This window comes from Stegodyphus dumicola, chromosome 3 (assembly GCF_044657685.1).
Source record: "Stegodyphus dumicola isolate Sdum_Otavi_A_Nest chromosome 3, ASM4465768v1".
NCBI classification, from domain to species: domain Eukaryota; kingdom Metazoa; phylum Arthropoda; class Arachnida; order Araneae; family Eresidae; genus Stegodyphus; species Stegodyphus dumicola.
The window spans coordinates 145,035,075-145,049,380 of NC_140770.1; the positions used below are offsets into that span (position 1 = coordinate 145,035,075).

Consider the following 14,306-nt stretch of genomic DNA (forward strand, 5'->3'; position numbering starts at 1 on the left):
CGAGGGATCTTTCCCCTTTTTGTGAAACAGAGCGATCTCTGCCAGCTTCATATCTTTCGGAAAGTGTCCTACTTTCCAGCATGCTTTGCAGACTGAGTGGATCAGCTCTGGAAACTCATTATGCAATGCCTTGAGTATTATATTGTCTAGGCCATCCGGCCCCGGTGCCTTTTTCCTTGCCAAACCATTTATGACTAGGTCTATCTCCTCTATTGTTGGTGGGAGATAGTCTCCATTTATGGAAGACCAGAATTTTTCCTGAAATTGCGTCCTTATTAATGTATGCGTTTCTGAGTCATTGGCGGGATCATCTGAAGGAAAAACCGTTTTCAGTATTACCGAAAGAATATTTCTTGTATTTGGTGCGTCAGGGGCCACATTCGCAGTCAATTGAGTCGGTCTAAAGACCTTACCTGCGGCGATTTTTTGTATTTTCCCAAAAATTTCCGGTATTCTACTACAGTGTTCCTGCCAGGAGTCGGATTTGGCCTTTATTATCTGTAGTTTGTATTGCGCAAGTGCCTTCTTGTACGTCTGCATTTTTTGGTCCCTTTGTATGGAATCTGTTTCTGACTGTGCCAGTCTTCTGAGCGCCCGAACTCTGCTTCTGTTTGCCGTTAGTTTGTCATTCCACCAGGAAAGTTCTTTCTTCTGGCTGGGTGTTTTTTTCTTATACGTTTGTTTTGCTGCACTTGTTAAGGTTCCAATTAAATGCCTGTAGGCATCATCCAGTCCGTCTATGGTGTTGCTTGCTTGGAAGTTGAAAATCAATTGACCTACATAAGGACGAAGCAAATTAAGGAACTTCTGATGTCCTCCATAAGCTGTCTTGAACCTCTGTTTCAGAGTATAAGTTAACTGAGCGCCCATTAGATAGCTGATTATTCTGTGGTCGCTCAGAGAGGGAATGTCCATAACATGCCATTCCGACATTTGATTTGCTAATTGGGAAGATACCATGGTTAAATCCGGCCAACCTTCCGCCCTTATAGTGCGAAAGGTGGGCGGTGAGTCTGACGTGTTTATGATGCTTAATCTGTTTGTCATTGCATATTCTAAAACCATTTTGCCTCTTACGTTTTCCACTCGCGCCCCCCATAAGGGACTTGAAGCATTGAAATCACCTGCTAATAAGATTTGGTTGTTCCCTTTTCTGACGACAGTGCTGATTTCTATTAATAGTGGATCTAATTCCTCACTTGGTGGAAAGTACACATTAGTAATTTGAAGGTGTCCCGTAGTTGTCTCTAGTTTAATGGTAACTGAGTGTTGCGTCTGAGATGTAAGGAGGGGAGATAGCGGACCATTATAAATTATGACAGCCTGTTGAGAGGTTGTAAATCACCTTAATTTTTAATTCTTCCCAACGCCTTAGGGCATATCTCCAACAGAGACGGTTAAAGTAGCAGAGGCTACTAAATGCCGCCTAACCATTCGATTTCGATTTTTTTCACAATTAATAAATAACTTAAGTGAATACAGGTCGAAACACCTTCAGAGAATTAATAATGTTTCTTTTTGTTTGATTAAAAATGTAGGTCATATTACTAAGGTCAGGCATAAGATATTTTGGCCTTTTAGATTACACTTTTCTTTTTAATGAGTTTAATTGAACTGCCTATCTTTTCTCCACACTATATTTGACTGTAATATACATGTAAACGTTCTAAATGCTTATATACATTTGCTTGTATGTATGCAAATTTCGTATCTATTTATACACTGCCCTACCAGAGTGAAGGAACAGAGTATTTTTGAAGGCTCATCATTACAAAAATATCAGTAACATTTAAATTAACAGTTTATATGCATGATAGTAAAAGTTTAAGAAAATATATGCAAAAACTTTTATTTTATAGAAAGGAATAGGAGTTCCAGAAAATAGGCAAAATTTGTAAGTTTTTTAGAGTGTTGATCTTCAATTGTTATTAGCAATTTTGTTGATAGCATCTATGAGAGTCTATCAATGTCCAGAAGTCGTTTGCCCGGTTTGTTGAAGTGGCGGGCGATCGGACGGATGGAAATAGGGATGTCAGAAGCTGATGCTGCTAGACGTCTCAAAGTCTCTCGTAGTGTTGTCTACAGATTATGGAATCAGTTTGAATTCGAGGATTCTGTGTCTAGAAGACATGTTCCAGGCAGACCTAACGTTACAACACCTGCGGGAGACCGTTATTTAGCTCTTTCGGCCCAAAGAAGGAGTAATATTACTGTGCCTCAGCTCAAGGCAGATCACTGAGTGGCAACAGGAACAAGAATCTCAGCTACTACAGTGCGCAGACGCATGCAGAATACAGGGCTGTTTGCAAGACGACCAGTCGTTTGTGTCCGGTTGACCCAAGGAAACAGAGGTGCCCGTGAACATGTCTCCTGGACAAGTCAACAATGGGAGTCTGCTCTCTTCATAGACGAGTCTAGGTTCACATCGGAGAGTGATTCAGGTCGTCAGCTGATTTGGAGGGAACAACGTACCAGATACAACCAATCCCACAATTGGAAAGACACAGTTACAGGGATGGTGGAATAATGGTTTGGGCTGTTATCTCTCTTGGTGGAGAGATACCAGCCAAACCATAAACCATGGAAGAACTTTGACCGGTGCGGAATATCGAGACGAGATCCTTGATCAATATGTTCGCCCATATGCCGCTGCTAATGGTCCTGGATTTTTTCTGACGGACGACAACCGCACCGGGTTACTGAAGAATATCCTGAGGGTCACAGTATGGAGCGGATGAAATGGCCAGCTCAATCCCCAGCCCTGAATCAGATAGAGCATCTTTGGGACTACTTTGGGAGTTAGGTTGCTGCTTTAAGTTCTCTTCCAAGGTCGTTAGATGAGCTTGAACGAGGATTACTCCATGTCTAATCTTTGCTTCTAATTTCACTAATCGACAACTTAATTGACAGCACGGAACGTCGCTGCCGCAAATGTATTGCAGCTAGGGTGGACACATTCTTCCTAAAAAAATTGGATATACTGTTTCTCCAAGGCTGGATTTCTCTGCCAAAAGTGCAATTTTTTATTGTATTTCGTGTTTGGTTTGAACTTTAGAAACATTTTCTGTCGCATTTATTAAAGAACTGTTTAGTGAACATGTCCTCTAAATTTCTGGTTTCTATTTTGCTTCATTCTCAAATTAGACACAAAAAAAACATACTGTTCCTTAACTTTTGGAGGGCAGTGTATTTTTGCAGAGCCTGTAGCTTATTCCACAACAAAATTTGTGTATGAATTAATACAATGTTTTCTGCCTATGCATAACTTACTGCATTATCTGTAATATTAAATGATGACGAGTCTGTTTGTGGCAAACGATGGCAGTCAAGCCTCCAAGTTTAGTACAAAGCGATCTGAAAGCAAGCAGTGGCAACATTGTTCGAAATAAAACACTTTTATTATTTACACTGATTTAAAGAAAAATACATTTAAATCAGGCGATGTCTAATTAGAAATATTAAATATTTTTATGAAATAACGCTAACTAGACACATTAAAATCATTATATATTTTATTTGGTTTATGATAACTATTTTAGGGGGCTAGCAGCGCAAGCAGCTAATATCTATACAAATTAAAATTAAAAAAGTGCTTATCCATTAAAAAATTCCGATCATATAACTCTAATAATTTCTATCCTTGTTGGCTAAAATAAATTACCTTTCAGACTAGAGCAATTACAATTACATGTTGCTTATTTACTAGTTTACTTTCTTTGAATGACATGGAGAAGTAATTATCGATCAAAACATTCATAATTAATTAACAATTGCTTTACTTGTGGGAAAAAGAAATAATATGTAGTTATAATTTTATATATAATTTTATAATATAACTTTTTTTTATTTGAAAGTGAAATAAAACACAGAAGAAGAGTGAAAGTTAAAATCAAAATTAAAATTAAAAAAAAAAAGAAAAAGAAAAGAAAAGAGGTGGTAGAAAGCATAGAGTTATAATATTATTATTTGAAAAGTATTTTGAAAAATTAATATCAAGATAGTTAAAAAATTTCTCATTCAAATATTTTCCTCACAAGAAAAATAATCAATGAGGTAAGAGTTAAAATTAGGAAGAAATTGACATTAGCAAATTACTGAATGACAGTATACGTCAAAATACAATATACGAACATATCAAAAATCACATGCTGAGATGAATGTTGATTTTTTGCAGCTATTTTCGCGTAACCGTATAAATGAATTCTTTGGTATTACTCTTTATTAGAATACATTTTCATAATTTTTATCATTTTGTTAAAATTTTAAATTATTGCAATTAAAATTTAAAATTATTCCGTATAAATAATCACCAAAAACTGATTTAAGAAACCGAGGCTACGTAATTTCTTATTTTATTGAACTGGGCTTCTATGGTTTAGACCAGAGGTCCCCAACCTTTTTGTGCCTAAGAGCACATTCTAGAATATCCGTTGGACGGCGGGCCCCATTTACTTTTTCATGGTGAATTTATAGTTGGATATTACGTGCACATAAAAAAAGAGATCGGTCGCAGTTCGCTTTGTGCTGGTATCTGTGCTGGACGTAATTTCTATTTCATTAAAAATGAGAAAACTTTCACATTAAATTTTATTGAGAACTAAAACATTTTTTATTATGATCACACAGCGGCGGGCACGCTTAAACGATCGGCGGGCGCATTTGCGAAGACACCAGGCATTTCCCAATTCTGACGACTAGATCCATATTGGTTTCAATAGAGCACTCGTAGATTAGGCTTTTCATATGGCCCCACAGAAAAAACTCCAAACCCGAGAGCCATATATAAAAGCGAAACTCGAAAGTAAATGGGAATTTTATATAGTATTAATTTCTTTTTAAGGTTAGCCGCTATGTATATTATTATTATTATTAAGAAATAAATTTCTTCTCTTGATAAAGAGGTCAATTTTGTTGAAGTTTTAAGAACTCAAATTTCTCTAAACAAATTCATTTGCTGAATTCATTAACTGCAGACTTAACTTTTATTAAAATAGTAGCTTCGACTCAAAGTTAAAAAATTCTACTCTTAGCCTGGAGTTCATTGCAAACAGTATGACATTATGCATTTTCAATAATAATCTGAAACAAGTCAGTGCAGGACTGTTATTTCATTTGCAATCAATGCCGGTAGGAACCTGACTATTGTTTACTTTCAAAATTTGAAGGTGTGTTTCTTTAGAAACTTAACACCTACAATAAAACTTTAAGGAGCAGCAGTTTGTTACACTGTGCAATAAAATCCCGACTATTCGAATTTCCATTAACCGATGTGTTGCATCTTAACTCTGGACTACCATCACTGTTACATCTAAACTCAGGACTTTCAGCGCCATTACATCAAAACTCTAGAATAATCTGAACAAAAAATGTAAATAGAACTCTATTTTGCATTGAACTAGAACTAGAACAAGAGCTAAAAAGATTGTTATGAAGGAAAGCGCGTAATGTTCATGTAAACGTAATCTAATAATTATATATAAATGTAATATATATTCTTCTTGTGTATTTACTAAAAGTGGCAGTGTGAATTATTTGACCAATCTTTGAATTAGGATTTCTGTTCGGCCACCTGCAAGATAGAAAAAAGTAAGAGATTTCTTTTTGCCTTCAGAATTCTGTTGGAGAACTACACGGTATTCTGCATAACCGACGCGGAATTGTAAAGATCGCTTTCCTTATAAATACAAAATTCTTTGGCCTGAATATCATACCGTAGTACATAAAAACAAGCATGATTGTTCATGCAATTTGTCTCAAAGTAGAAGAGGACTATTGCGCTTATTTCCAATTTCAATCATTAGGAAGCTCCGAATGTAGATTTACTGTGTTAATTAAGCTTATGGCATAACGAATTTTAATACCTTAACACATATTGCCATATTAATTAGTGCTGATTTCACCTGTAAATTTTTATGAAAAAAATTATTCTAAAAAATTACAATTTAAATAAAAAATATGCTTTACGTTAAAAAATAAAACTTAAATTTACAAACCTGATTATTTATCTATTAATTTAGCTATTTTTTGATAATTGTGATTCCTACACATTTTCGTTACATAAATATGCTTAAAAATTATATCACAAAAATTAAAAGGACCTGTTTTATTCAACACCGTCTCTCTTCTTCCAAAAAGTGTAACTACTTTCTATTTTGCCTAAAATTTCAATTACCTGAGATCGCATCAGTTCACATTACCTCAGAATGGGATTTTACTGATCCGGTACGAGTAATCATCAGTTAATGAAATGTCATAGCAAAAATCAACAAACATCCTAACAATTCATACAAATATCAGAAATGATTCTTACCTGACTTGACAACATCCGCCACTTCGATACTTTGCACCTTGGCCATGTAGCCGAGCACTGAAAATATAACCAGTCCTGCCAGAATACTGGTCAAAGGGTTCACAATGCAAAGTATGATAGAATCTCTATAAATAAAATCAAACATAAAGAAATTTCTAATCTACTCACGGAAATAATTTCTTAATACCTTCCTTCTATATTCAGAAATCTGTATTGTGAAATTATCCGTTGTACTTCGAAATGCTGCTAGACGTCGTTGTCTGTGGCTTTCAAGAACTACTAGTCGGAATATTTGAAGAAGTAACTTGAAGAATGTAAGCACTCATAACTTTATTTTCATTGGCGACATATGCACAATTTTCCACATCTTCCTAATATATAAACTATGGATGTTTTAGATAGCATAGCTGCGACAGTGATTAAAAACACATAAGTGTTTTTAAAATGGATGAGAATCAAGTTTTCATACAAGATCAAATTAATCTTTACGCATCTCTGTTTTATCGACTTTAACATTTTTATTACTCGTATATACTTTGGTTTCAATATTTTTACTTATTCTATTAGATTTAGGCATTATTACTATTATTATTATTGCTACTGCAAAGTTTACATATATAGTCCCTTAAATATTCATGCGTGATCTCTCTCCGTACAGTTGTAGTTTTAAAACAATTAGCAGCGCTAAAACTGAAAATACACTCTGACACACACACACACACACACACACAAAAAAAAAAAAATATATATATATATATATATATATATATATATATGAACCCAGAGGGAAATCAACTACTATAATTAAACTTAACATGTATGTACTGTATGAGGAGATAAACAAATGATTACAAATTCAGAACAAAAGATTGTTTTGTTAAGAAGTTATGGCATGAAAAAGGTTACAAATTAGTAAGTAATATAGCCACCTCTGGCAGCCTAAAGATGAAACACGGTGTGGCATCGAATCAAGTAGGTCAGCTAAGAGCGCCTGAGGAAGATCATACCATAATCTTTCCAACTGGGCAGATAATTCATCAATATTCCGGAATGACTGCAGTTGCCTTCCAAACGTGTCCCAAACGTGCTCTATTAGAGAGAGGCCTGGTGACCTGGCAGGCCACGAAAGTACGTCATATTCTTGAAGAAATTGTTGGAATAGTCGCGCAGTATGTGGAAGAGCATTGTCTTTCTGATAAAGAGCACCTGGGCGACTTGCTGGCAAAGGCATTACAACTGGCGTTAAAATGTCATCCACGTAACTGCGAACCGTTATAGTGCATTGAAGGATGAACAGAGGTGATCTGTGTTCCACTAAACCGCTCCCCACACAGTCACATCTTGTGTGATAGCTGTGTGCCGCTCGACAACAAATGCTGGAGCAGACCGCTGGCCTGGCCGCCTCCACACGCGTGTGCATTGCTCATCAGCACGAGATTGAATCTGAATTCATCACTGGAGATCAGACGCCTCTAGGCGGGCCCACTCCAGCTTGCCGAGTTCGGCAAAAATTCAGTCAACACTGCCAGTGATGTGGCGTCAATGGTAGGCATCTTAATGGACGTCGGCAGCATATACCAGCGTAGGCCAGTTATCTCCGAATACTATGCATTGATACCACCGGATGCCTGCAAAGTGGCAAATGGCGTCGAAGCGATGCAAGCGACGTTGTTGGTGCGACGTTGTTTATGATTGCACGATCCTCGCGCTTATTTGTGTTCCTGGGACGCTCTGATCCTCCGGCCGCCCGTTACATCTCAGAAGCATCTCTAGTCACAATACCTTCCATCTAAGTCGTCAGATTCGTTTGAACAGTGCTATGGCACGGGCAATCATGCTTTTAAACTCTGCCAGTTGCGCATCTCATATGCTCATAGAGTACTTACCCTTGTTTCAATGGCGTTGAAAATTTAAATCATTTGCCTATCTCCTGCCGAGTTTCGTGAATGTGACTCGATTTCTTCTGGATGCATTTTTTTTTTTTTTTTTTTTTTTTTTTTTTTTTTTTTCGTGTGTGTGTGTGTGATATAGTGTATAACCAGTTATAACTAACCTTCACAAGTGGAAACGAGGAGCATTGGAACTAAAATATTTAAAGCACCAGCCCTAGTTAAAAATGGAAAAAATGTTAAAAAACAAAATGAAGAAGAAATCTGCAATCAATGTACGTTGAAATAAATAATTAATTTCTTCAACATAGCATACACCTAAAATATGTGGATATCAACTAAATATTCCTGCTTCACCTCCACTGAAAAATATTCCAACCTCCAACATATTTTATTTTTGTACTTTAATTTTCCAATAAGTCAGGATTAATTAAAGATTACGCATTTACATAATTATTAAATGTTTATATAAACAAAATCAGAAAAATTTGCCCCCCCCAAAAAAAAGGGGGGTTAAGGAAAAAACTCCCGTTTTTGAACCACTTGTGGTATAAAATAAGATAATAGATGTTAAATTGAGCATCGGGATTAGCAAATGGTAATGAGAATAAAGTAATATACTTCATTTAAGGCATCATTAAGAGACGCTGGCTTATTCTTATAAAAATGTTTTGATTTTTTACGTTTGTTTATTTTGTATAATACATAGTTGGTTTATAATCATAGGTTTCTCACACGTATCTCTTACTAATTCATATTTCATTTTTATACTTGGAAGCCTTAGGGTTTGCTAGTGTAAAGCAAACAACTAAATGCTAAGAAACATGGATCAAATATAGCAAATATTTTGTTCAAGCCATTTAAACTTATCAATTTTACCTACAACTAAGAAGTTGGAAGTCTTTTACGATCTACTACAAATGTGACCTTAAATAGTGTTAATACAGACGATGCGAGGTCTAAAACAGCCATACCTTTCTTCACGATTGAAATAACAACAATTATTGTCTTTCATTCAAAGCCTAAGACCTAGTAAATCGTTTAGTGATTGAAAATGATTACTTTTCTTTTATACGACTCTTGTCAGGACGGTTACAGCCGAAAACATCGAGGAGAAAACAACGCTGGGCAAAAACGTCGTGTTACAGAACATCATGGGAAAAAATAAAGCGGTTCAAAGACTTCGCAGTTTAAAAACATCGTCGTCGAAAACATCGTGGTAAAAAATAAAGTACTACATATCATCGCATGACGATAATATCGCACACATGCGTTTTTCAAATCCCATACTGACATAGTATGTAACTAACTTTCATCGTAACTAACAAATCGACATCCAAAACATAGATTGCACGCTATACATGAAAATGTCAACGACACTTTAAGAATAAACGGAAACAAAATAAAATATAATTTTCACTGAAAATATCAGATTAACAAAAGTGAAAGAAAATACTTTGATAATTAACTAAGCAACTTTTACAGGGGTAACCTTATGCGGTTATTTATCTTCCTAAGTATTTTTAGACTATATTTTTATAAAAATTATCAATCAATAAAACTTTATGAAAAAAAGGTTAATTTATTATTGACCTTTGTTAATTAACTATGTAAATTTAAAATTCTATTACGTTCTAAAAATTGTGTTAATTTTTCACTCATTTTCATGTTTTGAATGCGAAAGTTTCCTTCTTATTTTTTCAGCAAAAATTTATTAGTTCATTCAAAAATATGAAATATGGAAGTAAAAAAGTCCTTTTTCCTTTCTTGTGCTCCAAAATCATTATGAAAACATGCATTTACAACTTTTAAAACCTGAAAACGCATGTTTGCGATGTTATAGTCACGCGATGATTTGTAGGTACTTTATTTTTTACCACGATATTTTCGACGACGATGTTTTTAAACTGCGAAGTTTTTGAATCGCTTTATTTTCGACCACGATATTTTGTACCACGATGTTTTAAAACCGATGTTTTCTCTTTGCCTTCTTTTCCTTGTATCACAACGTTTTCGCCTTGCGTTGTTTTCTCAGCGACGTTTTCGTCCGCGATGTTTTCGGCAGACACCGTCAGGACCTTATCAAGCTATCGAAGAAAGATTTTGCACTGAGACAGCCACTTGCAATTCAAAGACGATCACATTAAAATATTAATCATCGAATTTTCTGTTTTTAAATTTTAGCCTTTACCAAGAAAAATATTTCTCTTGATATAAATGAAATTTAATGAAGTAATTAAATTTAAACTGCCCAGATTCAGTTCTCTCATCCCTAATGTTTTTCAGCATAATTTTTAATCTTAAATTTTACTTGATCTGAATTATCTTAATTTACTGTAAGTACTTCTAGACATTTAATGGAGATTTCGCCAACGTTTAATCATTTAATATTTATACTTTATTTTATTTTAATCAATAAATGATATACATTAATAAGTTTAGCTACGCCAAATTATGTAAATGAGTTATTAATGTTATTTTTATCAAATTTTAAAAGCACTTAAAAGCTTTCCTTTCCTACTCATTTTTCTCAGTCTAAAAATGTAAGAAAATTAACATTTAAACTATATTAAAACTATTGACCAAAGAAGATAAAATTTAGAATATCTAATTAAATATTAGTATATTTTACATCATAATTTAAATATGAATAGTACAATAACGCATCCTATAGTAAATTAAAGTCAACTTAAAATTCTTTTGAAATGGCGTTGAAGCACAGGGCAGAAATCTCCCGTGCTTTACATATTTCAAGTTTGAAAGCTAGGATATACTTTCTTTTTTTTATTTCAATTATTATACGCTTTTAATTTATTTATATTTCTATTTAGAATGAAATGCTACAGATGTCTGTAGAAGTCACTGAACTCGCAAAAGCATCGTTTGCAAATATCTCTTTGCAAAAAAGCAAATTCCGAATTCTAATTCAAAGTAATTTCTTATCAGTTTTGGCACTTTGGATCTCATCTCAAATGTTAATTAGAAATCAAATCAAAAGAAATTTTTTCATCTCACGGCATGATCTCGTATTACGGATAACTTTACTTCACAATTGCATTTGGCAATATAATAGTAATTTAAATTCAGAAAATAAATTTACTTTGCAAATTTTTACCTCAGGTAGTTAAGATTCACTCATAAACATTATAAAAATGACTGAGGTTTTAAATATTTACCTGTAAAAATTGTGATGGAACTTGTTGTAGCTACCCAGATTAATCACTGATCCAAAGCCAATTCCAAATGTAAAGAATACTTGAGTTCCAGCAGCAACCCATACCTTCCAAAGATACATATATATATATGTAAGGTAGAAAATATATAACTACGAATCATACATTAAATTAGCAATAGCCTCTTAATTACTCTTTTTAATTTGGGCACTTCCCCCTCTGTATTACCAAAATAGTAATAGTTCTTTCGAAATTGCGTCATATCTGAAAACTAATTCCGCATTATGTCATACCGACCTTCTGCATTGCATTTAGTTCTTAGTCAATCCGCTTAAAGACAAGTTTTACTATAAATACCACTGCAATCCAACTACACTCTCTCTTTCGAGCTTCTTTCTTGCTCTAGCTTCCATGTGCCGCTCGGGTCGCTGTATCATTCATCGTTTGAAGATGGGCTAAGTTTTAAAATTATGGGGTACATACTGCACCCATCATTTTACATGAAGCACATATTGTGTCTCCGAACTGCTTTATTCATTGATACAATTATGTCGATAAAGCAATTTGGTTACGTCTGTCTGCCAGTCCATCATTTCCATCTATACGCCTCTGTCAGTCTATATGCGCAGTTTGGGACTCAGCAAGTCATTCATACCATCAAATCATTAGATATATAGAGCAAAATGTTCAGGTAAATAATAATATAAAAATAAGGAATATTATCATATTTAAAAAAAGCCACAGTACGCATTTCAAGTTTCATGTTGAACATAGCTAAATGTATAACGTGAGAAATATTTAGATTCACTGAGAAATAGTTAATATATTTATTAAATAAACGTGGCATTAAGTAATAAAAATGTTCGTTATCTACTCATAGTCTCTGAACCTGCCAAATAGCCGAAGAACGTATGCAAGACAGTTAATTGTTTGAAAGCACATTTATAGACATTATGTTGATAGCAATATCATTAGACGTATAATCTCGAGTTTATTTAATATTACACTGCAGAAAAAGTAGCCAACAATGTTTTGTCTAAGTTAGAACAGTAAAGGGATAACAAAATATATAGTTTACATACCTTAGGCTCACATAATTTAGTAAAATCTGGAGTGATGAAGAAAAGTAATCCATCCAAGGCTCCATCCAAAGTCAGCCCTCTAATTAATAGCACTGTCAGAATTACGTATGGAAAGAGAGCTGTCACGTATATAATCTAAATTCAAACCAGGTAGAATACCAAAAAAAACGTTTAAATAAAATGGTATATGTGGTCAAAAATAGTTTAATTAAAAAGTAATGGATAAAATAAAATAATATTTAATACTGGTAACGGAAGAGAAAATTGTGGGGAAAATATTGATGCTCCTGGAAAGAAACTATTTTTATCTCTCGAAATGGAAGAAAGTACAAAGGAGCTTTAAAAGAAAGTTAGTTCTATTTTTAAGAAGCTAGCAGTAAATGAAACAAAATATGAAGAAACAGAAAACAAAAAGTTAGGAAAGAAACAATGTTCGCAAACTCCGAAGCGAAACATATAATAAGTTTCTATTTTGATGGGAAGAATACATGAAAAAATAATAATCAAAATAAATTCTAATACATCGTTAAATAAATTCTTACAATAAAAATATATCGTAATAAAATCTCGTAATCTAAATCGCAATCTAAATACGTCGTAAATAAATTATTTACATCAAACACAGTGCCACTTCTAACAATGCATCTGATATATTTATAAATTCCCTTTAAGAAGTTAAAAAGAATAATTTGCCTCTTAAGATATTTTCATTTTAATAGTACTCTAATATTGATTCATGTATAGCAGAAATTCAAATATCCAAACTAATTCGAATTGTAGGTTTTTCAAATATTCGAAAAACAGGACGACTTCCTTTTACCCTTAATTTGACTCTATTTTTATCCGTCAGTTTGACTAGTATTTGCTGTAGAAAAGCAAGATAATTTTATTTCACCAAAAACTTAAACAATTAAAACAATGCAATATTTTTATTTCCGTAAAATATAATGAAAAATATACTATTTCCCGAAAAAACTAAACAAGAAATTTCCTTTGTGCCCAAACACAGTTCGTTTTATTTGAATTAAAATCGAATAAAAATACTTTTTTTTATTTATGAATGTCTTAGAAGTAAATATATGATTTTATATTTATTTTTAATGTCAGTAAAAAAAGGAGTTTTTTTAATCTTTCAAAAATAAAATGCATAATCTAACTTACCTAAAAATATATTAAGATATAATGTATTATTATTTTCACGTCAAGTAATAAAATAAACAATGCAAATAAAACATAGCTCCTTAAATATGTATTATGAAAATGTATATAAAGAATGTATATATTAAATTTTTATATTATTTTATATGTATTACATTATTTTTTAATATTATTACTTTACCATCAATAAAAAACTAAATACATGTAAACTGAATTAAAAATATTACATTTAAAGTTATTTAAAACAAACAATTCGAATACTTGAATTTAGGTATAATCTGCAGTCCGGATTACTGAGTTCTGTAACGTTTTCAATAGTTTCATCCTTATGAAACTTTTTAATTTTAATAAAACAATTTTTATGAATTATTTTCACGCTATTCTAGCACAAATTCTGATAGCCATAGTTTTTGTTTGTTTGTTTGTTTTGTTTTAACGATTAGCTCTGCTACAAGTCGCAGGAAAGGATACATGAAAAAACGAAGTCCTTGATTCATGAACGTAACTGGGACTAACAAATGCATAAGTTAAGACATCTGCCAAAAATTTAGTCTGATTAAAAAATCCGCTGAGGTAACGCTCGAAAGAATATTATTTATATAGGCCTTTTGCTTGTAACCATACTCATTTAAAAATGCATTGTTAAGCATTTTGTATATTTGTAAATAATTTTAGTGATATTATATGTGAAACT

At 33.2% G+C, this 14,306-nt stretch overlaps 1 protein-coding gene across 2 annotated transcripts in view; it reads right to left on the minus strand.

The window, feature by feature from the left end:
- Positions 1-14,306, minus strand: part of LOC118182150 (sodium- and chloride-dependent GABA transporter 1-like) — a 98,078-nt gene that overhangs the window by 26,959 nt on the left and 56,813 nt on the right. For both annotated transcript variants that reach the window (XM_035351463.2, XM_035351462.2), the window contains 3 exons: positions 12,455-12,589; positions 11,376-11,479; positions 6,311-6,435 (listed from right to left, as the gene is read on the minus strand). In XM_035351463.2, coding sequence (XP_035207354.1) covers positions 6,311-6,435; positions 11,376-11,479; positions 12,455-12,589 — 364 coding nt within the window. The remainder of the gene's footprint in view (positions 1-6,310; positions 6,436-11,375; positions 11,480-12,454; positions 12,590-14,306) is intronic.